This window comes from Paracoccidioides brasiliensis (assembly GCF_000150735.1).
Source record: "Paracoccidioides brasiliensis Pb18 unplaced genomic scaffold supercont2.2, whole genome shotgun sequence".
Lineage (NCBI taxonomy): Eukaryota > Fungi > Ascomycota > Eurotiomycetes > Onygenales > Ajellomycetaceae > Paracoccidioides > Paracoccidioides brasiliensis.
In genome coordinates this window covers 3,054,573-3,076,481 of record NW_011371359.1, presented here as the reverse complement: position 1 = coordinate 3,076,481, position 21,909 = coordinate 3,054,573, and the positions used below count along the sequence as shown (strand labels likewise).

At 46.0% G+C, this 21,909-nt stretch overlaps 7 protein-coding genes across 7 annotated transcripts; 4 read left to right on the top strand and 3 right to left on the bottom strand.

The window, feature by feature from the left end:
• Nucleotides 1-157: 157 nt before the first annotated feature.
• Nucleotides 158-2,985, top strand: PADG_02159 (uncharacterized protein; the record flags this gene model as incomplete). The annotated part of the gene is made up of 2 exons (XM_010758925.1): nucleotides 158-730; nucleotides 802-2,985. The coding sequence occupies 2 exons, from the start codon at nucleotides 158-160 to the stop codon at nucleotides 2,983-2,985; spliced, it is 2,757 nt and encodes a 918-aa protein (XP_010757227.1).
• Nucleotides 2,986-3,981: 996 nt separating this feature from the next.
• Nucleotides 3,982-6,850, top strand: PADG_02158 (uncharacterized protein; the record flags this gene model as incomplete). The annotated part of the gene is made up of 4 exons (XM_010758924.1): nucleotides 3,982-4,203; nucleotides 4,274-5,098; nucleotides 5,159-5,903; nucleotides 5,964-6,850. The coding sequence occupies 4 exons, from the start codon at nucleotides 3,982-3,984 to the stop codon at nucleotides 6,848-6,850; spliced, it is 2,679 nt and encodes an 892-aa protein (XP_010757226.1).
• Nucleotides 6,851-7,416: 566 nt separating this feature from the next.
• PADG_02157 (actin cytoskeleton-regulatory complex protein END3) lies at nucleotides 7,417-8,856 on the bottom strand (the record flags this gene model as incomplete). Its single annotated transcript, XM_010759416.1, has 3 exons — nucleotides 7,417-8,165; nucleotides 8,258-8,489; nucleotides 8,617-8,856. 3 exons carry the CDS (start codon nucleotides 8,854-8,856, stop codon nucleotides 7,417-7,419), a joined length of 1,221 nt encoding a protein of 406 aa, XP_010757718.1.
• A 1,128-nt stretch (nucleotides 8,857-9,984) lies between these two features.
• Nucleotides 9,985-11,142, bottom strand: PADG_02156 (uncharacterized protein; the record flags this gene model as incomplete). The annotated part of the gene is made up of 3 exons (XM_010758923.1): nucleotides 9,985-10,268; nucleotides 10,334-10,389; nucleotides 10,475-11,142. 3 exons carry the CDS (start codon nucleotides 11,140-11,142, stop codon nucleotides 9,985-9,987), a joined length of 1,008 nt encoding a protein of 335 aa, XP_010757225.1.
• Nucleotides 11,143-11,531: 389 nt separating this feature from the next.
• On the top strand, nucleotides 11,532-12,838 carry PADG_11388 (uncharacterized protein; the record flags this gene model as incomplete). Its single annotated transcript, XM_010759637.1, has 3 exons — nucleotides 11,532-11,779; nucleotides 11,901-12,731; nucleotides 12,811-12,838. 3 exons carry the CDS (start codon nucleotides 11,532-11,534, stop codon nucleotides 12,836-12,838), a joined length of 1,107 nt encoding a protein of 368 aa, XP_010757939.1.
• Nucleotides 12,839-14,607: 1,769 nt separating this feature from the next.
• On the top strand, nucleotides 14,608-17,267 carry PADG_11387 (uncharacterized protein; the record flags this gene model as incomplete). Its single annotated transcript, XM_010759636.1, has 6 exons — nucleotides 14,608-14,657; nucleotides 14,732-14,801; nucleotides 14,867-14,883; nucleotides 14,948-15,027; nucleotides 15,104-17,001; nucleotides 17,079-17,267. 6 exons carry the CDS (start codon nucleotides 14,608-14,610, stop codon nucleotides 17,265-17,267), a joined length of 2,304 nt encoding a protein of 767 aa, XP_010757938.1.
• Nucleotides 17,268-18,416: 1,149 nt separating this feature from the next.
• Nucleotides 18,417-21,730, bottom strand: PADG_02154 (uncharacterized protein; the record flags this gene model as incomplete). The annotated part of the gene is made up of 11 exons (XM_010758922.1): nucleotides 18,417-18,532; nucleotides 18,598-19,927; nucleotides 19,985-20,122; nucleotides 20,183-20,223; nucleotides 20,279-20,450; nucleotides 20,527-20,606; nucleotides 20,676-20,739; nucleotides 20,806-20,833; nucleotides 21,022-21,264; nucleotides 21,388-21,492; nucleotides 21,672-21,730. 11 exons carry the CDS (start codon nucleotides 21,728-21,730, stop codon nucleotides 18,417-18,419), a joined length of 2,376 nt encoding a protein of 791 aa, XP_010757224.1.
• Nucleotides 21,731-21,909: the final 179 nt, after the last annotated feature.

The window sequence follows — 21,909 nt, the reverse complement described above, 5'->3', positions numbered from 1 at the left end:
TTCGCGTAACAACGAGCAACACAACAACACAATCCCTCGACTTTAAAAAAAATAGCATGTTTATCGCGCAGTTTTTTCCCCAATATTTTTTTTACACAAAATCCCTGTTCACCAGCAGCATTCTAGGAAAAAATCTCTCATAGATTAAGTCAAAGCAATGAATCTCAGGAACAGAAATTTCATAAAACCGCCTAGACGGTATGATGAGGTGTATGCAAAACCAGCTCCACTACCAGTCCACGATGAGCCTCGCGTCTATAAACCCAAATCTGATCCTACTCGACCTGCGTTCCCAATCCCCTTTACTGACTTTAACCCAAACTTGCCTCCTGCAGCATTCCCCACATTAGATTTCCTAAAGAGATCACTGACTCCTGAACAGAGAACTCTGGAACATCTCAACAACACAACAAGTCGTGTGCAGGGACATTCAGGGGCTAAGAAGTACAACAGTGAAAATGTAACTGATGGAATTGGAAGAAGTAAGTGTGATTACAGCCATGAACACAAACACAAAACAACAAAGGGGAGTTTTCTCTTGACAGAAACAGAATCTAATACTGACAACGACAACCTTCCAGGGGACATGGCTCACCAGGATTGGTCAGACACTATGGGTTACCTGCATGGCGCTGAGAGTAGTCCAGAGACAATGTCAGCTCGTATGGCTCTAAGCGACGATGAGAATGAAGTTGGAATCGGCGCTTCAGAAGCTGCTGGGACGTCAGGGGTGAGTTTGCTGCATATATATGTCTATTTCCAAAATTTTCAAGGTATGGGTTATCTAACAAAAATTGCTAGGATTCTCTTTGCCCGGGGAAATGGAGCGATATCTCCCCGGTTCTTCAAACAGAAATCTTCGATAATCTCCGTTCTGTTTATGAGTATCGCAAAGTTGTCGACAAGCTGAGGCTTACTCCTACAGAGCAAGTCAAGATGATCGAACATTCGTCTTCCCGCGAAGAGCAGATCAAGAACGAGAACGAACTGTTGCAAGAAATGAGAAAGAAGCAACTCCAAGCTCTGATGCGCATGGACAACAGTTATTTGAGAACACAACAGGTTCCGGCGCAGCTAGTATTCCAGACCATTTCAAATAAATGCCTGGGTGACACGATCACCAACGCAGAACCAGATTACTCTATGACCCGAGCCAGCGATATCTTGATCGCGCGCAAATATTTGAGGAGTTGTGGTTTAGACCCCAAGTTCGCTGGTGAATGGGGTAATAATCTTGTTACAATCAACAGCAATGGTAGCACAGGGGAAGACGCGAGTGCAGACACAACTGAATCTTTTGAGTGGACCGGGGAATTACCGCAGGCTATGGAAACCGATGTCCCTGAGCAAGGCAAGACGAATTACGAGAGTAGGCAAGGTTCGGAAGCGACACCTGACGACAGCTCGCAATCTGATTGTTCCCCAACACCGAAGCAGCTTCGATCTATCGATTCCAACCTAAACGCAGCTCAGCAGATTCTTCGTCACCGTCAGGAGGCGGCACTATCTCGCCCTGGCGCGACACAACCTCTCGCAAATCGAACGTCTGGTGCCAGAAATGGATCGCCCCTATGGACACAACCATCGAACCCTTATCAGGGAACCCGTCAGCCATCACCACTGCGTCAAGAGTCCGTGGTTCGACTGAAAGTGGGTCCCCAGGGCGCTGCTAGAATTCAACAGGGTCTTTTTAGGGTACAAGGTGACATGATGGCACTATCTTCCCTTGCACCTCGCACAGGAGTTTCGGGGAACATTATGAGCAAGACGAATCTTAGTTCTCAATCAGCCTTATTTGGAAATATGGAATCTCTGAGCGGCTCAGAATTACTTTCTCAGCATTGGATAGAGCAACTGAAGTCATCTAAAAAGCGAGGCTGTGATACCCTAAAGCGATCGTTGGCAGGGTCATGGTATTACGGTAAAAGCAAGAAAGAGACCGAGGCTGCTTCTAGAGCTTCGCGATTGCTTAGGGATAGACTTGAGGCAGCCAGGGCTGAAGCTGAGTCTTCGCGCCTGGAAGATTTGCGCCACGCAGCAGGCCCTGAATCAATCCCACCTGTTCCAGGGGTGAACTTACATATACCTAGCCAAGACGATGCCCACCACGTTGCGCATGCGGATTGTTTATGCAAATGTCAGGTCCTAAGGGGAAAGAGGATGGTGTCCTCACCAAAGGCACAGACAAGCGGTCAAGGCGGACCCCAGGCAAACCAGCAAATGCCCTTCAATTCAGAATTGAACTTAGTGCAGCAGATTACGCCATCCAGCAGGCCCAATATGGAGAAAGAGGCACCAGAGCTCTCCTCAATAACACCAACTCTCACTGAGACTCCATGCGAGCCCAAAGAAAACGAACTAATGAACGGGAAATCGGCAGGACATGGAGCACACCTTATGGAGATGAGTATTAAACAGCTTCCTGGAGGTACAGCTACCTGGACAAACCAAAAGAACGCGAAAATAGAAGGAAATGTGGCAATTGCAACACTCCCCTTTCGCATGAATGCCAGCAACGCATCCTCCAAACAGGAAGCAACTCAGGCTGGAACTGAAACCTCAGCTACGCCTTTCATGCCTGTCCCTGAATTGGAGATGATGGATGTGAGTTGCGAAAGCAACGTTATGGAAACAGATAATGCCCAGAATAACCAGGGCCCAGAATCAATTGAACTAGACCCTCTGGTATCCCCTGCTAGGAACAACGGGCTCTTCGGCCCCGAAGCGAGGCTACCAAATGCACCAAAGGAGAAACTCCCGGTCCCACAAAGCTTATCCGTTACAAAGCCCTTAAAGAAGAAAATTAGGAAAAGTGGGAACGGATGGACAAAGAAGAAGCCTTCGAGAGACACTGTAGGCCGAGTCAAAAGAACGACAGCACAAGTGACTAAGAAGCAAGGAGCAAAGAGAAATGTTTCCAAGCCAGAGATGCCCAACACTAGAGCAGTAAGAAGAAGCGGAAGAATTATTAAGAAAACTGCTTAAAGTTTCCACTGGATTTGTTTGCCAACTACGCAATCTCTCGGAAACTGAACATTCACTAAGAGTTCTTTTGGGCAAGGTTACGGATATATGCGTGTTGGATGTGGTGACTGTTGGTGACCTCTGGAATTTATCCTGTATTCTCTTTTCTTTCTTTCTTGATTTCTTTCCCTGCTCTGCTGTTAAACGTCATTTCAACTCAAGTGAAACAATCTGTGTGAGAAGCAAGGTGGTTACTCAACGTCTCAGAATGAGTGTGATACAATACGAACCATCGAGTCAAATGGTAGGGGATTCTAGTTGAATGCGAGATATGCTTCTCTTAGCTCCTTTGTATTTTATAACGATAACAATATCAGATTGAATGGCCGTAATTGAATTGAAAATCTAACATCCTCCTCTGCTTCTTAACTGCGAAGAAGATGTAAGGAAACTTGTTGGTTGGCGCTTGTTAACAGTAAAGGAATCCCGAAAGCGGTGAGGTGGGACCTTGATATTCTTGGCGCTAACGTAACTGCAGTAGTCTAAACGCGACATTTCGCGCCTTTTCCGAACAACCAACGCGTAAAGTGGCAGGCGACAGAACAAATTTAGATTTTGACAATCGAACGGGAGGACAGGCACAGGAGCATGCCGGATTCCATTTCTTCCTCATTCTACTCCGTAATAGAACTGGGTTTTCCTGGATTATACTGTAGGACTATCTGCGCTATCCCTGCTGTGTAAGTCGGTTCTCTCCTAAGTCTCCCTTGCTGGCGGCGAACATCGAAAGAGCCCTCACGTGCATCATAACTACTCCGAAAGTCGCACCCAAACCCCTATGTCTAGTAATTTTCTGCGGTTGATGGACAAACGTTACAAAAATAAACCATTCTAATTGTTTTCCGGCCATATAGAAACTCTCAACCGTGTTCTTGCTAGTTGCCTCCCGCAGGTTCATTCGACACCAACAATTGCTCAGCAATACGTGTGCATGGATAACACATTATAAGAGCACAAATGGCTACAAGCTCTGTTGATTCCTTAGGGAACACTCCCCAACCATCGACCCAACCATCGTCTCCCTCTACAGTTGCTTCCACCAAGAAAGGAAATCCTTCCAAAATGGAGGCGGATGAGTCACTAGGTTCTGCCGTCGAGCACATTGATGTGGAAGAGGACGACGAGGAGGGTATGGATGTCAAGGCTAAGGCTTTGACCAATTTGCTTAAGACAAGCTCTGTAGGTTCATATTGTTGTACCAATTCCTCCAGTAGCAAAGTAAAAAGCACCTATTAATCACACCACATAGGTGTTTGTGGCAATCATGGCAGATAAAATGAAAGAACAACAAAGAAAACAGCAAGAAGAAACGAAGCGCAAACTTGCCAAACAAGTTGCATCGTCATCGAAGGACAAGCCGCTTCCTACAACGTCTGAGAAGAGAGCCACCAGAGGGGGGGGCAAGCCATCTCACGCTAAACAGGTGCCATCCACTGATACCAGATCCAGTAATGGCAAGCAAACGAAGTTGCCGACAAGAAGTCATCCGAAGAAAAACAGTAGTGGAAATGTTATCTCGAATTACTTTAAGAAAGCCGATGTACAGATCTCAGAGGACAATCCCACTATCCAGGAAGCTTTAGAACAAGCAGCAGATGAATATGAGGCGAAACCTACAGCAATAGGAGAGCAGAATCTGGTAGCTACTCAGCAACCCAAACTAGTAACGGGTGGCCAGATGAGAGAATACCAGTTAGAGGGCTTGGAATGGCTGAAGTCCCTTTGGATGAATGGTCTTTGTGGGATCCTGGCCGATGAGATGGGTCTCGGGAAAACGGTTCAAGCTATCTCCTTGATTGCATTCTTTAAGGAACACAATGTTTCAGGCCCCTTTTTGATTGCAGCACCGCTTAGTACGGTAAGCAATTGGGTAGCCGAATTTGCACGCTGGACTCCAGATATTGAGACTGTGCTTTATCATGGTGGTAAGGAGGAACGTAGCGAGGTACGGGATCAACGGATGAAATTGCAAGATCAAAAAAAGGCGGATTTCCCGGTTGTGATCACGTCGTACGAGATTTGCATGAACGACCGCAAGTATTTGGCGAAGTACCAGTGGAAATATATCATTGTTGTAAGTTCGATCGAACTGCGGGTATTCTTTTCCGTAACTACTCTAACCAGATCCCAACAGGACGAGGGTCATCGATTGAAAAATCTGAATTGTCGTTTAATCAAGGAACTCCTCACATACAACTCCGCGAACCGCCTTCTCATTACAGGAACTCCGCTGCAAAACAATATTGCTGAACTATGGTCCCTTCTTCATTTTCTCCTGCCCGAAGTGTTTAACGACCTTGGCAGCTTTGAGAGTTGGTTTGATTTCTCCTCCGTGCTAGATAACAGGGGCCAAAAGTCCGTCATTGAGCGGCGCAAACGGAACCTAGTCTCTACTATGCACGCCATCCTGAAGCCATTTTTGCTACGACGAGTTAAGACAGACGTAGAAGCATCTCTTCCCAAGAAGCGGGAATATGTGCTATATGCACCACTAACCCCAGAGCAGAAGAATCTCTATCTTGAAATTATGAACGGGTCAAGCAGGGCATATTTGGAAGGAAAGGCAGCTGAGAGGATCATTGCCAGAAATGATTCTGCGAAGACCTCAAGACCCCAAAGCCTAAAACGGAAAGCTTCCAGCAGCGGCTTCACCACCCCGAACAAGAGCTCGAAATCAAGCCGTGAAACCACACCAGGAAGTTCTCTGGGTTCTGGTCGGCGCACAAGGGGTCGTCCAAGCTATAAAGACGTTAGCGATCGAGAGTTCAACGCTAGATTGCGACGTCTCGAACAAGGACTTGAATCGGAACCTGAGGAATTGGAAGAAAGTGAAAGTGAACTAGAGAGAATTGAGAGAGCCAAGACCGCTCAACTTGCCAGTAAGAATGCCCCTTGAGTTGTGATACATTTTCTCCTCCTTTCTAATTTTCTGATCATAGAAAAGGAAATTGCTTCAAAAAAGCTCCAGAACCCCGTGATGCAGGCCAGATTAGCCTGCAATTCACCACACAACTTCTACTGGCCTTGGGATGATGACCCATCGAGCGTTGACTCCTCCCTCATAACTTCGTCGGGAAAGATGCTCCTCATTGACCGCCTGATACCCTGCTTAATGTCCAAAAACCACAAAATCCTTATATTCTCCCAATTTAAAACCCAACTCGACATACTACAGGACTACGCAGTGTACCTCCGTGGATGGAACTGTTGCCGCATCGACGGCGCTGTCAGCCAGGCCGACCGCCAAGCTCAAATCGCTGCCTTCAATACAGACCCGAACTATAGAATATTCCTCCTCAGCACCCGTGCTGGTGGCCAGGGCATAAACCTGACAGCTGCGGACACTGTCATCCTCTTCGACTCGGACTGGAATCCGCAACAAGATCTTCAGGCGCAAGATCGCGCTCACCGCATCGGCCAGACGAAACCCGTAATAGTCTACCGTCTCGCCACGAGGGGTACTGTGGAACAAACACTTCTCGAAAAAGCAGATTCCAAGCGTAAGTTGGAAAAGCTAGTTATTCAAAAGGGGAAGTTTAAAAGCTTGCTGGAACCTGGTGCTGCGGGGTCGTCCACAGTCTCTGAAGCGGAAGAGTTACGAAAAGTTCTCAGGGACTCTGGCTTCGAAGTCTTGGATGTTGGTAGTGGTGTGGGGTCGACGCCGGAATCTCTGCTGTCACAGCGGGATTTGGATGTCTTGACTGACCGAAGTGATGAGGCGTATGAGAGAGCTGAGAAGGGGTTGGATAAGGGTGGTAGCAGTTTCTTTGCTGTGGAGCCTAAGAAGGAGGCAGACGCCATGATTGCTGAGATTTCTACTAAATAGCCGGATAAAGGATTGGGACGCTTAGATTACTTTATCTGTCATGGGGTATATTTTGTATTAGTTAATGCTTTTGGTTTGGAATTGAGTGGCCGGCCGGCCTCTTTAGAGCGGACTGCATTCATTTCGGAATTTTGATGGATGATTGAAGTAAGTTTATTAACGATAGTCTGCGGAAAGGGCTTCAATGCACACAGAAACCGCTTCAGACGATTAAAATGTTTACCGAACAAAAATTCTAATTAGGACCGTAATTATCGGACAGCTATCTATGTGTCATACACTTAAAAGAAGGTTACCCTCAATTAAAAGATCACAACTCGAGCAAACAGTACAAAAGACGGATATATCAATTCTTTCCAACAAAAATCAATTCCGCTGAACAAAAACACGGCAAAAAGAAACATGACATATGCCCGACACATTACAAGAAAAACAGGGCTTAGATAGACAAGGGGAAATATGTACTAAATACAGGTATCAAAAATAGAGGATCTTAGGAATGTCTCCGCATCACGGAAATCTGACGCTTCACATTCATCCAATCTACATCATATCATATCATCATATCACCGACCCCTCTTCTCCTCCCGAATCTGCTCCTTCAAATCCGCCAAAGTCTCATTCCGCTTCGCCAAATGCGCCTTCAAGCCATCCACTTGTTCACCAACCGTCTTCACATCCTCCCTCAATCTCTCCAGACTCTCTCCTTCCTTAACGCGGCCCGTCCCCTCTTTCAGCTCCCGCAGCTCCCTCTCCTTATACTCCAACATCTGCAGCGCTTCCTTCTTAATAAGCAGCCAATTAGGCCCGCCATTGACAGCACCACCTCTTCGCCCATCCCTCCTGGACTCCGCAGCAGAATTAGCAGCCTCCAATTTCTTCTCCAACTCCGCCAGCTCACGCCGTAACCGCACCTTCTCCCACTCCTCATCTTGTATCGTGCTGCTAAAATCCGTCCCCTGGGGACGATATGTAGTTCTCCCGCCAACACCTAGTCGGCTCAGGTACGCGTCCCCAAATTTAGCTTTACGACCAGTACTGGTGTCTACATTAGTGTCAGCACCCCATCGTTGCGCGGGGCGGGCATTGTTAAGTTGATAGTCGATTTTGTTGGATTCGAAAGAAGAACGGAGGGAGGCAGGGACAGTGCGGGGAATGCGATAGCCTTCGTGTCTGTTGTTGAGGATATGGAGGAAGGCGAGGGTAGCGTCTTTGGAGATTGTAGGGGAGGCGGAGGGGTTGACGAGGTTCCAGGCGGAACGGATATCGGTATCGGGCACGGCAAGGGAATCGTAGAGGGGTTGGAGTGATTCAACTAGAAAGGTGAGAAAATCGAAATGATTAATAGTGCTTTTGGGCCATGGAAGGATAAAGTTGGGGTGGGATAGGATAGGCGGAAATACATACATGTTATCTCTCCACGACTTTCGTTCGCGGAATATATCTCCTCATACTTGGACTTATCGTTCGGACTCATGTACCAGTCAAACCCGTCCTTGAGGCCAGGTGTATCGTCATCGTCCTCAACCCGTTCAAATTGAGGCTGCCGCCCTGATAGCGCCTGTGTAGCTTGAACAAGATGTGCCTTGGACTCCGGAATTAGCCAATCTGGCAATGAATGGGGTACGTCGGTGTATTCCTAGAATCATCGTATAAGCAACAAGAACCCCATGTATGTCTTTGGGAACCCGCAGAACAAAATGCGCATCTCGCACATCCCGCGCATCCCATTTAAAACACGAAAAGAAAATCAAAAGAAAACATACTCCATTAACGAGGTCAAAAATAAGCCTCATCGCAACACAAAACTCCTCAAAGTCCAGCTCTCCGTCTCCATCAACATCTGCCAAATCCCACACCTTCTCTAGCTGGTTATCTCTTAATCGGCTGTTTCTTAAGACTGTTGCGGCTTGCGCGTTGTTGAGGTGTGGGTGGCCATTGGAAAGCGAGGAGAAAATCTCCCAGTATCGCTCGAGTTCCCACTGTTCTATTCTCTTCTCAGCCATACTGGAAAGGCTAGGCGAAGCATGTGGCAGCGGTTAACTGTGCTGAGAGTGAAGGTGAGATGTTGTCTAGTTCATCTGTTGGCGCTAATGATAGAAGTGACGTTTGGCGGGCGGCTGTCGGAGAAAATATTCTCCCGCAAAATCCTGTGGCAGTGCGTTCCCCTGGATGTCTTCAGCTTCGAACAAGTTGTAATTTTGATGAAGATTTGTATTTCATGATGGCTACAGTTGAGGCAGTTTATGAAGAAAGTTGTCAATATATTTAGTCAATGTTCAATGGTTCAAGGGGTTTTTTTAATTATTTTTTTTTTAAAGATTTCTTTACCGCATACTCCGCATCAATCGCTTTTCAAGCAAGCCCCTAATCCATAATCCGATATCTCCAAACCGGTAACATCTTACATATCTTATATATGCTATAACTAGTTACATTAAAGATGAAAGAGCTCAAGATCATTAAGGCTATATTCAAAGAAGGGAATGGTGCTAGCCATAGTGCTAAGTAATAATTAATCTACATTTTTTGAGTGCTGTGCATCTTAAGAATTTCTTTGGTTCACCCATAGGAAAAACGCATTAAACTAGACCAAAAAGGAAATTAAAGCAAGGGCAAGACGTGTATCAAAAAGGAAATACATTAGTTCTCAGTGGGAGACCAGTTTCTAGCATATATTTGGTTAGAACACTTAGATGTCTTGACCCGGTGAGATGTAAGGAAATATGTGACTGATTAATCACTGTGAAATTTGGCACGAATGTGATGATTTGGAGCAGACCAGAATGAGAACTTAGGAAGTGGTTCAACCACATGTAAGAGGATAATGTATGACAAATGGAGCAAAGAAACATATCTACTTTACAAATCCTGCAGATGCCGTGGCATGAAACCCAACCAGTATCGTCGCTCTATTTTATCATACAGATAAATCGAAAAACGATTAAACAAGAAAGAAAATTGTTGTAAAAAAATTTATGGCTGGCAGAACAAGCAAATGACAGAGATCTTCAAATGTTGACTCCGGCACATGATCACGGGATGGGGATGGAGGCGGCCTGAATAAATCGAAGTGGATTCAGAACCGAGCAGGGCCCAGCCCAATATGCTCGAGTGATCACAACGATTCCAGATCACTGTTGTTTCTTCTCGTTGAAAAAATGTTTTACTTGACCCACGGCCCTCTCCACCTCCGCAGCAAGCTCAGGAGGACCTAGGATTTTCGCCAGCTTCTTGCCATCTGACTCCTTTAACAGAATAACTTCGGTTGAGTTGACGTTCCCAGTATTTGTCTCTGAAAAATCCTTTTCGTTAAGAGCCGGATTTTTGGAATAGTGACTTTCCAAAGCCGGGAGGGATGTGGGATGTATGAGTTTGTTATCAAGTAAGAAGCAGAGGTGTTTTGAGCCGCTCAATGCTAGGTCGGCCCTGTTATTAAATGGTTTGCTGAACAGAAAATATAATTTCCTTGGGGCAACTTACCTCTCCAATGCGACCACCCACGGTAAACAAAGTAGAAGAATGGGACGTTTGGAATACTGGGGGTATCAGAATAAAACAAAAGTCAGCGGAGGTATCGTGGAGTAGCGCCATGGAAAGTCGCATCCCAAGAGGAATCCTCACAGAGGTATGAGGGCGATAGGAGCCGTCAGCGGCGCAATAAGAATACTCCACCACATCCTGCTCCGGTGTAAACTTTGTCGTTCAGTAGCCATCTTTCTGAGAAGGTCTAGCACCTTGCTCTCCTTGATGACATTTTTCGGGAAGACCAACGGAACTTGGGTATGTCTTTCCAGCTCCTCAGTCTCCCTCTTCGTGTTCAACGGTGGCACGCTCTTGAGGCCCCATTCCTCGTAAGGTATTCGCTGGAGCACACGGTTTCCATAGGCAACGAGAATCTTTCTCCAGCCTTTATCAGCCTCCTCCCACCCCGCCCAGGTAGCAGATGCTTTTTCGGTGATCCTGTCAATACGGCTCAGCTCCTTCGCAGCTTGTGTATTGGCTCTTTTGCAGTAAAGGAGAGATCGCCCTGTGGAGATAGGGACGAGATAGAGCCGCATCGCAAAGGTGCGGGAAGTGGATGAATGGTTTCCAAGAATTGCGGTGATCAGAAGTAAATCAACAAGCTTGGAATATTTCTGGGAGGCTCCGAGTAGCCTTTTGAACGAGCATTTTTTCAAGCTATAGAGCACTGCGGTCAAGGGGTGGTGAAAACTGTCGAGTTGCTTGTACTGTTGATGCTGTGAGGTGGAGGCGCAGTCTGGAACCCTGGAAGTTAGACGAGACGTCATTCGTAACCAACAACAACCAAACATCAAAGCAAGCCCTGGCAAATGTTATTTAGGCGGAGGCTGTTTTTGGCGGTGGCCTGGCTTGGCGCTTTCCTTTGGGCGGAGGGCGACGACATACGGAGCTGAACACGATTCATTCCGTTCTTCTCCCAACAACCTTCTTCATTCCCCCTGTACGACGCGTATTTCGGTTTCCTGTCTATCCATATTACATTTATTTGTCTTTCTTTCACTTTTCCATTTCTTCCCCCGAATTCCGTTTCTCGATACAACTATAGTTACCTTACCATCGTTTGCGGCCAAAAATGATGGAACGGATCAACAGGTTGGCCCATTGATTTTCACCAGCAACCTCAGCCACGCCTTGGGCAAGGATCTAATTCCAGGTGATGGCAATATATGGAGATTCCCTCTTGCGTCCCCAGCCCCTGGATGCGCAAAGTGGCGGATCTCCCGCAAGAAAATCGGAGCTGTTGCTGGACGGCCAATCCCTTTCTCCGCAGAAATCAGGAACCTCAGTCTCGTCTTCGAGTGTAGGTTTCGAGGAGAGCGTCTCCGGAGTTCGATGCCTGCAGGATCAAAATTCGAATCAGCCAAACAACACGGCGCCATCGAAAGAGATTAGCATTGCAGCCCAGTCTCGACTCCAGCTGCCCTCCGCAAGAACAATCCCAGGCAAGCCCGTCCCAATTCAAAGCTCCTTAACTGGCTAGAAAGAGATTCTAACATTCACACTTCCACTACACAGCATGGGTAAGACTTGCGGATGATGACAATGACTTCCCTTCCCATTCTCCTACCGCTCCGCTCCAACCTGTAGACGCACGCATTGCCCAACACAATTTTTCTCCACACGAGAATCAGCGAGATTCTTTTACATACTACAACTATTCGATGACAGAGCCTCGCAAATCGAGATGGAAGACTTTTGCCCGATTAACCGCATACCCGCGTTCGACACACCTCCAAGAGAAGCTCGTTGACCAGGACTGGCTCAATGAGCACCTGGGGGATTATTCAGAACCCTGGCAGGGCCTTAATCTAAACGAAAAGGATCCGGAAAGCGGACAGGCTTTGGGTTCCAAACAACGCAAGAGGAGATGGGTCAAACGCGCCCAGTCCAAGATTCTGAGAAGCCCAATCGTCCCTCTTCTTATCCGCCTTGCCGTCTTCGTGTTTTCGGTGGTCGCCCTGGCCTTGGGCGGTTCTATCCGTCGCCATGCCACGGAATCTCACCAACCTCAAGGCACATCTCCCGATATGGCTATTATAGTCGATGCAGTCGCGCTGGTGTATCTGGTTTACATCACATACGATGAATACACGGGTAAACCCTTGGGCTTGCGACCAGCAAAGGCCAAATTAAAGCTTATATTCCTCGACTTGTTTTTCATCGTCTTTGCGTCGGCCAATTTAAGTCTGGCGTTTGAGAATTTGTCTAATGTTCAGAGTGCTTGTACAACGAGGGAAGCAGACAAAATTCTTGTCCCTCGAAACGACATTCTTTGCGAGAGACAGAAGGCGTTAGCTTCTGTGTTGCTGATCGTTTTAATAGCGTGGCTAATGACGTTCGCGATCAGTGCTCTAAGGTATATTGCCTATTCCATTCTATAGTTCCCTTTACTATTTCATTGAACGGGATAGATATATGCTAACAAACATATCCAGAGTTGTGGAGCGAGCAGCCGCCAAGTAAAATTTTCTCTCATTTTCATTTCATTATTTTTTCCCCCCTTAAACGGATATTTTCTTCTGGATATCATTTACTATCTCTTTTTTAATATTTTTGTGTTCGAAGCTACCCCATTTTGTCTTTCTCTTACTTGGACTGTACGTATACCAATTGTTTGGCCAATTTCTCTTTTCTGATATTGTTTTCTTCACTTTTCAAATTCCCAACTTTCTTGTTATTCCTCATATTTCACCTGTTTTGCGAGATCAGATGGTTCAAAGAAACAGAGTGTCAGTTCCAATCAAGCCATTTCTTTTCATCCCAGGCTTTTATCTTTGTATATACTTCACCACATGCACTCAAGCATGAATTTCATAGTGTTTTCCCTCACATCCCAATCTCTTTGACTGTTATGTTACGCATTCATGCGGACCTATAAAATGACTGGATCCATTAATCCATCCAAAATCATACATCAAACAAAGGACCCTTATCACCATAAACAGGATCCTTCTCAAACAAACCCACCTTCCCAATCCCCACCGCCTTATCCCCCTCCTCTTCCATCCTATAGCACATATCCCACTCCTGCCGCGGCGGGTAGGCGCCAACTCACTTAAACCTACCATCGATACGCTCCAGCAACCTATGCACCACCCTGGCAGGAACAACAAGGACATCCCCCTTGGAAACAACAGGCTCGAATCTCTCTGGGTTATCCTTATGGCCGAAACATACCTTAGCTCTTCCGGAGACTGTGCTTAACACTTTGCGGGTTGTGGAGTGGAAGTGGCTGTTAGGGATGCCTGGTGTAGGTCCATTGGGGTTCCACGGCGCCGGTTTAGGTTAGATGGTGGCTGGTTTCTGAGGCGGAGGTGAAAGGCTGGAAGGAGCTGTGGTATATGGGGAGGGGTTAGTGCTGGACTGAAGTGTTGGGGTTACGATGCCACGGTGGAATTGGTCGGTACGGTTATTTTGGAGAACGGAGAGGGGTTTGATGGCGGGAGGCATGCTGTACGGCAGTCGAATAAATTTCCCTCTACTTTCTGCTAGTTACTACATATCCACTTTACTCAAGATCATATCCCAAGGACACAATCAACATTGTCCGTCAACATATTTCACACCGTAGGAATGAACATCAACCCCGGTCTCTTTAACTATCTAATTGGTTAACTTTCGATCAGAGATTCCAGACACAACACGCCAAGTTCCGGTCGAGACTAGGGGCTCTTCCCTCCAACCAACTAGTGGCTTACCTAATACTCCCTTCCTCCTGGTGGTTGGATCTGCCTTCGCCATTCATCTTACTTACTACCAAGTAAACATTTCAACCACCACCAGCCGATGGCAAACCATCATACTCATTCTCTCCTGCTCGTACACTCCTTCTTACACTCTCATACGTTCATACTTCTCCCTCTTCTCCGTTCATGCATACCATCTCGTTTTACTCTCTTTGCCTTTACTTAATTCCCCTCCTGTTTTGCATTTTGAATTCAAAGGCAGGCGGCCTTTCTCTCACCAACACCCGTTTTGTTTTAACAAGCGCTCCTTTCCTTTTCAAAGAAGCAGTGACAGCACATCGTCCAAACCACCGGCGGTTACGCCCCCCAATCAACTGCCACTCCGCCCTCCTAGGCCCTGTCTCCCCCCGGCTAACAGACAGGCTGTTTTCCAAATCCTGAGGTCGATAATTCCAAACCGCCCCTCCATCGATGAGGTTAACTTACCCAAAACTAATACGCCGTCTATCACGCAGCCCAGCCTCGGTACAGATTGAGAGTGCAGCCATGCCTCCTTCAGGGATCCAGACTCCGCATAAAGATGACCTTGAAGAAACGTGAGTGTTGCTCGTCAATATGCGCGTGGGATTCACAAGAAGGACTCGGGGATCAGCGGGCTGACTTAGGGCAGATGGGCATATCTTGAGAAGGGAGTTGAGCGGGTGATGACCCAACTGGAGGGCGGTATTGATATGCTTACGGTTGGTGTTGACCTGTTATTTCCGGAATTCTTGGATTTATGCTAACTGGTCTTATTCTCTCTTAGTATATGGGAGTCTATACGTCAGTAATGCGCGCTACCATTGGAAGGCAGCAGAGGATCATTCGAAGCTAACAACGTGGATAGGGCCGTGCACAACTTCTGTACATCACAAAAGGCTATCTCCTCACCTAGTACCCCATCTTCCCAAGGTGCACATCGTGGAGGTAGGTCCTGAATTAATGCCTAAACTTTGACTCCAAGCTTGCTAATTTTTTTTTTTTTTTGTAAAAAATTTCCTAGCTCACCTTCTTGGGGAGGAACTATATAACCTCCTTGGCATATACCTCTCCCGTCATCTCCATGACGTCTATGAAGCCTCTCTCGGCCATTCCGACGAAGCTCTGTTGACCTTTTACATCCGAGAATGGAGTCGTTACACAACTGCAGCAAAATATATCAACCATCTTTTCAAATATCTCAATCGTCACTGGGTAAAGAGAGAAGTTGACGAAGGGAAGAAAGATATTTACGACGTCTATATACTTCATTTGGTGAAATGGAGAGAAGACTTCTTCAAGAAAGTGCAGAAGAGTGTAATGGATGCTGTGCTGAAGCTGATCGAGAAGCAACGTAACGGGGAAACCATCGAACAGTCCCAGATTAAAAACATTGTTAACTCGTTCGTGTCTCTTGGGCTCGACGAGAATGACAGCACTAAATCCACCCTTGTTGTCTACCAATTCTATTTCGAAAAGCCCTTCATTGAGGCAACCAGGGTCTACTACGAGAATGAGTCGAAGCGGTTTGTAGCTGAAAACAGCGTCGTTGAGTATATGAAGAAGGCAGAGGCTCGCCTCGAAGAAGAACGGGCCCGGGTAGACCTGTACCTCCATCCCGACATTACTAAAAATCTCACGGACACGTGTTTGGATGTACTTGTGGCGGCACACTCACCTCTATTGCGAGATGAATTCCAAGTTCTTCTGGACACCGAACGGGAAGATGATCTTGCTCGTATGTATCGACTGCTTTCTCGGATTAGGGACGGACTAGACCCCCTGCGTAACAAATTCGAAACACATGTTCGGAAGGCTGGCCTTGCGGCTGTTGAAAAGGTTGCACCAAACGGTGATGCTGTTGAACCTAAACTCTACATCGATGCACTGTTACAAGTTCACACCAAATATCAATCCATGGTGAATGTGGCTTTTGCTGGAGAATCGGAATTTGTCCGCTCGCTCGATAATGCATGTCGGGAATTTGTCAATCGTAATGCACTTTGCAACACAAGCTCAACCAAATCCCCTGAACTTCTAGCTCGATATACTGATTCCTTGCTGAAAAAGGGAGTCAAATCTCCTGAGGAGTCGGAATTAGAAGAGATGCTTGTGCAGATCATGACCGTTTTTAAATATATTGAAGACAAAGATGTTTTCCAGAAGTTCTATTCTAGAATGTTGGCCAAGCGTCTTGTCCATGTCAGTTCTGTTTCTGATGATGCAGAAACTAGCATGATCAGCAAACTGAAAGAGGCCTGCGGCTTCGAATACACTAATAAACTCCAGCGAATGTTCCAAGACATCCAAATCTCCAAGGATCTCAACGCCAGCTACCGAGACTGGCAGGAAAAGGTCATGGACGAGGAGGACAGGAAAAAGTCAGTAGACCCTCATTTCCAAATCCTTGGGACAGGATTTTGGCCCCTTACAGCCCCAACAACCCAGTTCATCCCCCCGCAAGAAATCGTCAAGACCACAGAGCGATTCAAAAATTTCTACTTCGACAAACACAGCGGCCGCAAACTTACCTGGCTATGGAATCTATGCAAGGGAGAAATCCGTGCCAACTACATCAAAAACACAAAAGTTCCATATACATTCCAGGTATCTACGTTTCAAATGGGAATCCTCCTTCTCTTCAACGAAAGCGACACCCTGAGCTTTTCAGACATTGAAAAGGCCACCGCTCTCTCGCCGGAAGTTCTCGAACCGAACCTCGGTATCCTAGTCAAGGCTAAGGTAGTTATTCCGTCACCTGAGAACGGCAAGCCATGTGTCGGGACCTCATACACGTTGAACTACAATTTCAAGGCCAAGAAGATAAAGGTCAACCTTAATATTTCGGTGAAGTCGGAACAGAAGCATGAGACGGATGATACGCATAAGACCATTGATGAGGACCGGAAGCTTCTGCTTCAGGTGAGTTTCATCCTGTCGTCCTTTTCCTCAGCTTTCTCTTGTCTTTTGTGATTATTTTTAACATATTTATGTTGCAGTCAGCGATCGTGCGTATCATGAAATCGCGAAAGAAGATGAAACATGTACAATTAGTGCAGGAGGTTATTCAGCAGGTGAAAGCCCGATTCCCGCCCAAGGTACCAGATATCAAGAGGAACATCGAAGCGTTGATGGAGAAGGAGTATATTGAACGCCTAGATGGGGACGATTTGGCGTATATTGCGTAGTACCTTGAAAACAAAGAAAGAAATTGAAAAGAGAAAGTTAACAAGCAGACGGGGATGTGGAGGAAATGACAAACAAATTTCATGTGAAGAGATACATAATTTAAGAGCAACCAGTCTGACAAGGAAAGAGTTGTGTAAGGACGGAAAGACTAGAAGTTAATTGTTACAGAGGTGACAAAATGAAATGGGAATGGATGCAAGAAGACTGGTGGTGACTTCTACAAGTCTGGTTAATCCTGTCGATCATGTATAGCTTCAGAATCAAGAGAGAAAGGGAGGGGGAAGGGAGACATCATCTCAGGAAGGCTTTTGTTAAATGTCTGTGAGTGTGGTGTGTTGCATCTAGCAAGTGATTTCCTCTCCTTCATCCCTATCATTCTTCTAATAGAAAGAATGTGACGCAAGAGAAAATCTTAGAAACTAAATTCATAAGAACTTAACTACATACATCATCAGCCTGTATTCAATTCAGCATTATTGAAGAAGTAGTTGAACTAGAATTGTAAATATGATGACAGCATGGAAACAAGAATTAAAAAAATTGATATGTGGAACAAGAGGTACATGATGACAGAGAGGCGCTTATGAAAAACATCAGGAAATGAAGGCCACAGACAGTGATTCAATCAATCCCATGAGAAGTTCCAATGAAACTCAAATCATTACCATCTTGAAACAAAAGCGCTAATGGCAACTATGCATAGGCAGAAGTATAGTTAATATCCCCAAAGATTAATAATAAAAAAAAAAAAGAAAACACGTTAAAGATAAAACAAAATTGGCCTTGAAATGAAATGAGAAGGGAAAAGAAGAACAGCAAGCAGGACAACGTAAGGAATCCCACTGCATTTGAGGAAAAAGAAGCATCAAAACTATTAGAATACGCCAGAAGCTTGACGTGTACCTTTAATTACTCGGACATTTTCCCTCATAAAAATGCATCACATAGCCTTCACAGGGGCGCAAAAAAAAAAAAAAAAGTTTATCTCGTTTTCAAAGGGAAACATCACAATCCAAACCATGCCATCCAAAAAGAAGACAAGAGAAATGGCAAAGAAACGCCAATGGTCATAGAAGTGGAAGAATAAAAGGATAAGTCTTATTGTTAGTTTCACGCAGCCCCTACTCCTTAGCCCAACAAACACGAACTTAGTTCGATGGCAACTGCGTACTGCCCGATATGCCAATAGTTGTAAAGGGATTACTTTCAGTCCATTCATCGAGGTGGAGTGGCGAAATTGCGGGTTCGGATGGATGGTTGTTTACTGTAATTTGTCGTCCGGTGTGAGTATTGGTGACAGTCCGCCCGGGGGTGTCTCTTGAGCTCTACCTGTGTCTGTGGACACCGTTTCGAGTGGCGGTTCAGATAACGAATGGTCGCGCTTCGACGTGGTGGCCTTAGCATTAGAGCTACTGCTGTTATTATTGTTATCATTATCGTTATTATTACTGTCGCTCCTCCTTAATTCACGGCTTCCTCGAGGGCTTCCTGAGTTATTACCACAAATGCTACTCTCGTCATTATTAGTAGGATTATTATCATTAATCTCCGCATCAGAGCTGCGAATATCGCTACTCCTCCGTAGAAGACTGCTCCATCTCTTCTTGCGGCTTAGGCTCCTGCTAAGACTAGACATAGACTTTCTAGATCCGTGTCCGTTACTGGGGCCTTTCTCCCGGCCCCGACTTCCCGACTCTCCCTGGTTCTTGGATGTCGCAGCAGCCGTGACGGGTAAGATTTGGCACGAAGCTAACGTAGTAGGAGACGGAGCGGTGGTATTGAAATTACCGCTAGTTTTTCTCTCTTGCCACTCCTTGCGTCGATCGTTTGCCCAAGAGCCCCAGGAGGACAAATAGGCGGATGCACGTTGTCCGGCCGCAGCAACGGTTGCTTGTGCCTGACCAAGATCCACTGCGGGTGGCTTTCGAGCCCCAAATGTCCATGATCCTGAACCGGGGTTGTTATTTAATGAAATCGATATTCGTGGAGAGACTATCGACTCTTTATCCGTAGACGGAAGTTCTGATGATGTGCGTTGTTGGGATTTTTCGTCACTCCTCTTACGCTGATTTTCTCGTATGATCTCGATGTCAGCCCATAAACTGTTGAATACTGAGCTGACCTTCCTTTGGCTCGTGGCAAGGTGCTTGTTGAGAGCCTCTCGACCCTCACGCACTCTTTCATCCAGGTGTAGTTCAGCTACTTGCTGAGCTAATCGTCTTTGGATGTCGTCAAGACCAAGGGCTCCAGCGCAGGGATGACGGGGTTCCACGATAGAAAAGAGATGTGAGTCAGATGTGAGGCGATTGAATAGAGCATAGTTCGACGTGGTCCGCCATCGTTCCAGGAACTCTGTGCCAAATTCTGATGCAGGGTCACCTTCAATATCTAAGCCTGGCGATGGAGTCCAGGAACAATTCTGAACTTCATTGTGGTACTTTTCACATGAAAGAAGGGCTAATAGATATTCTTCGAATTGAAGACGAATAAATTCTTCAGAGCCTAAGTACCCATGACTTTTAGGCCGTTCTGGGTGGGCGTCATCCCATGTTTCGTAGATTGTTTGTGTGAGGAAATCGATCCATCTCCGGTCAGCTACGGAGAGTGAAAGGGCGGATCGTAAAGATGGTGAGGAGATATTGATAGAATCTTCGTCGAGCTGCGAATACTTAATACCAATACCATAAATAACTCAGAATTTAACTATAATACTTACGTTAATGAGTATATCACTGTACCTGTCCTTCTGTTGTAAAAGCAGGGAATTTGTGGACCCCACGACATACGATTTCGTACCGTAATCAGCAAGTAGATCTAGGAGCTGAAGCGGCGTATAGGGACCAAACATGCTTCCCTGACCACAATCTTAGAACAGAGCTTCAACCGAAAAAGGGGGGAGAGCTAGGAAGCAAACCTTGCCGAAGATCTGTAAAGGTAATCCCATATATGCAAGTACTAAGAATCTGTCAATGAGCGCATACAGACAATGTCAACTACTGAAGAGGCCTACATGAGCTTCTCTCGCTCGTTTTGAGAGACGTAGGTTTCACAACAGTCTGTGCATAGGTATCAAAGGATGGGTCTGCGCAATCTTCAAGGTGGTGGATAAGACCGGGTATCAAGGAAATAAGGGAGAATTGGATCATGCAGAGTCGCTCGCAGCGAGTGCCAAAGAAAAGCATCTAGTGGGTAGTAAGCAATGTGCTTGGATTCAACTCTCAACTCGAGAGGTGGAGTAATCAATAGTTAGAGAAGTACTTTTGGCTGTAATAAAAGGCATTTAAATAGAACCAGAGTCTGGTGTTTAAATTCGTGAATCATTTCTCGTAATGAAAGTCCTTCAAAGAAAAAAACAATTAGAAAAGGAATTAAAGCCTCCGGCCGTAAGATAAACTAGAACCACTCACCAAGATACTCCTCCTTCTGGCCGTCCTCATTATTTAAACTCTCCGTGAGGCTTTCCTGGAATTTCTGCATTCCGATGGAGGTCGTGAGTCACTATTCCTAGAGGAGAGGTAATATAGGGACTAACCCTACCTTTAAAATATCCGTATCTGAAAAATCCCTAACATCGACCAAAAGTATGTTAGCAAAAGGGAATTTCCTCCTTAATCTCCACACTGAGGTATTTTTTCTTTAATTTATTTTTTACCCCAACCTCTCATATCCCACGAGTGCACTTCATAAGGAAATGGCCCCCATTAACAAATTCCTTTTAAGCTCCCTCCTCCACCAAAGATCATAAGATCATACCTCTGCGCAAACCAAGCCGACGTCACCATGGACAACTTCTGCCTCAACTGCCCAAACTGCCTGGGCTCATCAATAACCGCCACAATCGCCTTCTGGACCGTTGATCTCGTCACTTCCGGAGGTCGATTGATCAGTAATGCTGAATCTATCTGGCGTGTGCATGATATGCCAAAGAGGGAGGTAGCACGCTCCGAGTCTGTTGCACTTTGTTGCAGGGTAAAATATGAGAAGTCTTCGGTGGATCTGAAGAATATTGTTAGGCGAGGCACGATTTGGTATGGGAAAGTAAAAAAAAAAAAGAAAAAGAAAGAAAAAAAGAAAAAAAAAAACCCAGGGGTGGCAAAGAGTATATAGGGGAAAACGTACGCATGCGCCCCATCTGACAGCGCCATAAATGGTAATAGAGACCAGTCATTCTTCACGAGGATGTCGGCGCCTTCTTGGCAGAAGCAGTACTGGACTTCGGGGCCTCTGCATCCATTGTCCAAGCCAAGTTAGTTGGCAATTAAACGGACAGAAGTTTGGTAGGGAGCGAGGCAATTGGAATTTCATGAAGGCAATATATAGATATATGTGACTTTCGCCGACCCTCACCCCCCAACTCAGCCCATCATGTAGGTGTGCATTCCATACATAGAGAGCCAACTAACCTCGCATGATGAAAATCAATAACCAAAATAATGGGTTCCCGGCTCTTGCTATGTCGCATTTTTCTTCTTCACCCTTTAAGCCGTATATTTTTGTACCTTTATTTCCCCTCTTTATTATTCCTGCGCGGTCCTCGTCTCAGCTGGGACCTCGGGGTTCACTCTTTGTTGATTGATATTAACAGCCCACTGGCCGGCGAGGGGGGGAAACACTTAACTATAATAGCGGCAGCTAGGAAAT